The sequence below is a fragment of the Apis dorsata genome, unplaced genomic scaffold (assembly GCF_000469605.1).
Source record: "Apis dorsata unplaced genomic scaffold, Apis dorsata 1.3 scaffold_964, whole genome shotgun sequence".
In the NCBI taxonomy this organism is placed as follows: Eukaryota; Metazoa; Arthropoda; class Insecta; order Hymenoptera; family Apidae; genus Apis; species Apis dorsata.
The window spans coordinates 122,152-125,924 of record NW_006264071.1 but is presented as its reverse complement, the minus strand read 5'-3'; the positions used below and the strand labels follow the sequence as shown (position 1 = coordinate 125,924).

Genomic DNA, 3,773 nt, shown 5'->3' with positions numbered 1-3,773 from the left:
TAAAAGTATAATAAAAAGTAGCCTGTATTTTACACGATGCGTGGCAAAAAAAAAAAAAAAGAAGAAGAAGAAGAAAGAAAAAAATTCGTCTCCTATTAAGTCAAACTTCAGGGAAATTTTGACGAATGAAGGTAGAGGAGGAGGGAAGAAGAAACGTGTGACGTAACACGACGAATTACAAGGGATACCCTGCTCGAGAGCGAGCGATAATGATTGTACGATAACCGGTTGGAAAAGGGGAGCAGGACAGGGTCGGCATTGTCACGACCTGCGCGGACCTTTCGAGAGGCTTGCCTCGATAAAAATATACGACACGGTGGATCCTGAATACGGGCCTGTGTGCGATCCAAAATCGTCTTGGCACGGTGCCGATCCTACCACGGAGCCGGAGTTCATCGATCGTCGCATCATCGATCGCCCATGCCTTTCTGGCTCCCGTGGCGCACGTGAAATTAGTTGTCGCTGCCTCTTTGCCAGATTCTCGGGTTTTTCATTCCACCGTCCCGATCCGTGCACGATTATTTATCTTTATCGTTTTCGAATCGTGAGAATTTCCTGTGATGGAATTCATGGATTCGCGAATTAATTTTCGAACTCGAGGAATCGATTGATTTAAAAGGAGAATTTTTGGTTCAAAAGGATTAGGAAAACGCTTAAGAAACATTTTAAATTGGATTTAAACAAAATTTCACGCGTTGTCACGCGAAACCTTCTACCTTCTTCGTAGACGGGGATGGTATCGTGGCAGGGCCAATCCTCTGCGACCATTTTTCTCTCGTCGTATTTCATTTTTTACCGCTACGAGCGTTATAAAGCAACGAGAGAGAGAGAGAGAAAGAGAGAGAGAGAGAGACACTGTCCGAACGGAGGGAACTCGGGCGAACTTGTAAATCTTCGAGCCGCGTTTCTGCGGTGGATGCATATTTCTTCCGCGGTAGGAGGCTCGATCCACGGCCAACTAGTGCTTACGCGGGCACAAAAGGGGAAGGAGGGAGCTGTGCGCATCCATCGTGTCGGAGATTATCAGTGTAACGTTGTTCTCTCTTTCTCTCGGTGCATAACGCACGCCCGATTTCTTTCAATGCCCTATTTCTGCCTAATTTAGGCTACCCAACGCCCTTTTATTTGCTTCACTTCTTTGATCTTTTGTGCAGCTTGCTCTAAATCTTGAGAAAACTTGTGATCGAGACTCTGAGGTAATTTTTCTCGATGGAACATAGAATGGAATTTATATGGAACTATTAAGAAAAAAACAAGAATTCTGTAAGTTTTAGAGTTTTAGAGTATTAATGTCTATTTCCTGCCGTTATGCGTTATTCTATCTCTTCTATTTTTGTGAAAGAATCCAGAATCACTCGTTACGTACAGGAATTTCATCGTTCATTTATAATAAATACTCTATAGCAAAAAATATTAAGTTATTATGCGTCATAATGTATAAATTATTAATCCGCATATGTAAAACGTATGATTAATTATTTGTGTTGTGAAAATTTTAAATTCTCAGTTCAGGCTAAATTTTAAAAAAATGTTGAAAATTGGTCTTCGACAAATGATTTGAAAATAGAATTAAAAAAATAAGTATTATTTGAGCTAAAAGTTACGAATCATCCTGTACATATATTTTAACCGTTAGCAGAGAGCACGCTAGATGGTTCTAACGGTACGATTTATTCTAGGATAATTAACCGTTCACCGGAATAGCAATCACCTTTGCTTCCTGTACGCATTAAGATTCATTTTTTCCTATGCACCCGTAACGTGTAGTTACCTAACTTCCGAGGTGAACGAGGCCAAACAAGGAAGGATTCCGGAAGTTGGTCGTAAAGAGGCAATGATGTCATTCACACGCCAGAACGGTGATGCGAAATGGCCTATTTTTGGCCAATTTAATGGCCGCTAGAATGCCAATGACGCGTTCTTCCCTTCTTTTTTTCTTTTTTTCCCGCCCCCTCCCCTTCCTTTTTTTTTTCTTCTTTCCATCAAAGTGTCTACCAGCCTTTTCCCTGTCCCTCCTTCGAACTGCAAATAGCCACTCGAACCTTTGAAATATGGTTACAACCCGATCGACCTCGAGAACCTCGAACGTTACGATGTCCGCTCGGAATGAAACCTAGTCTTTATTACCACGATGTCGCACGGTGTCCGCCACGACCCTCCAGAGCAGTTTTATACACGAGAATCAAACTTTTATACGTTTCCCTCTTTCCCCATTCCGTCTTACGCGCGCGTGTATCTTTTTATACACGCTTGATCCATGTTATTTTACATTCTAACTAATAATCGTTTTTTATTATTATTGCTAATAAATTAAAAAAATTTAAGCACTCACTTCCAAAAAACGACGGACACGATCGCTGCCATCAGCAAAAGTACCACCGCGCAGGTGATGATGAGGGCGGTGCTTTGAAGCGATGGATTCGTGTGGTACGACGCATCGATCATCTGGAAAACAAGGAAGATCCTTCGTTAGACGATTCATTGTTCCAATCGCCATCACCGAATATATAATTTATCCGGTTGTTATTCATATTCTAATTTCTAGATTTCGGTGTCCGCGCCTTCCATCAAGGTGAATCCGATTCAATATTGGAAGCGCGTGCACCGACGCAGCGTCGTTCAGATTAATCGATCCGTCCTCGTCACTATCGTTAAAACTTTCAGGAATTCGCGATAAGGAAGAACTTGGTCGAGAGTAATTCTTCGCCAACTTCGCCCGTGTAGACGGATTCGAAAAATCGCTGGCCGCTTTTCAACATCGACTTACGAAAACTTTCGCGACGCGTCCGTTTTGCCCAAAAAGCAAGTAAGGATTAATCGTGTAAAAATGTGAAAAGCAAAGGAGAGAAACGTTTCGTATCACGCTTCGACGCGTGTTTGGCTTGCGCCACGAGGCACGAGGGAAGGGGAAAAAAGAGGCGAGAGAAGAGGTTCATCCCTTCCGTGAAAAGGAAAAGTGATTTTCGCGTGGATAGGGGGGCGAAACTTCCGTCCCATCCCAGGCCTGGCCCATTGTCGCGGATCGATCGATCGACCGAGGCATTGTGAGCGCGAGACTCATTTACCTGAGGCGCGAGACGCGGGTGAAAAGGGAGATGGATTCAAAGGAGGATCGCTTTGGGACTGCCGATTTAACGCGGTATCCGATAAACCGCCGCCCCTCCTTCGCACACACCCCTCCTCCTCCTCCCCATTATCCTCGACTCGTCCATGTTTCGGGGATGCGTTGGCGAGGGGCCAAGCAACCAACGTTACGATCCACGGCCCTTCTACGACCGTGGAAAATTCTATTTTCAATTTCAACGATCGTTTCGCCCAGGACGTTTCGTGGAAAGGAAGTTTCGAGGAAGATGCATAGATAGCCGCGGACCTCTCCAGTTCCAGTTCCCTTCCAGTAGAGACACGCCGTAGTTACACCGCTCGAACTCCTCCTCCAGAAGAGAACGGAGAGATGGTGGAATATCGCGCTACGCTGCTCGAGTTTGGCTGGTGTCCAAGGAAAGCAGTATTTATCAAAGGCTCCCTCGTTGACGAGCGTGTGCGTCTCGATGGAATCGCGCAAGTCGAGCACCAATCCCTTTCGGTCGCGCTAGGAAACGAGTCGGCCACGATTTTCTCTTCCTTCTCGCTCATCGTGGCTCATCGCTCATCATTACGGGGGTTATTAATGGGCGCGAGCTAATGGATTCAGCCGGAGAGCTTAGCAATCCGGAGAGCTAGACGGAGCTTCCTCCTCCACTCTTCCTCCCTACCCTTATTTCTCGACCACTTTC

The 3,773-nt window shown here is 45.2% G+C and overlaps 1 protein-coding gene across 1 annotated transcript in view; it reads right to left on the bottom strand.

Annotated features, from left to right (window-relative positions):
* The window catches only part of LOC102673225, a 54,909-nt gene that overhangs the window by 28,882 nt on the left and 22,254 nt on the right, over positions 1 to 3,773 (bottom strand). The window contains 1 exon segment of the mRNA XM_031514298.1: positions 2,333 to 2,445. Within this exon segment, the coding sequence (XP_031370158.1) occupies positions 2,333 to 2,445 (113 nt within the window).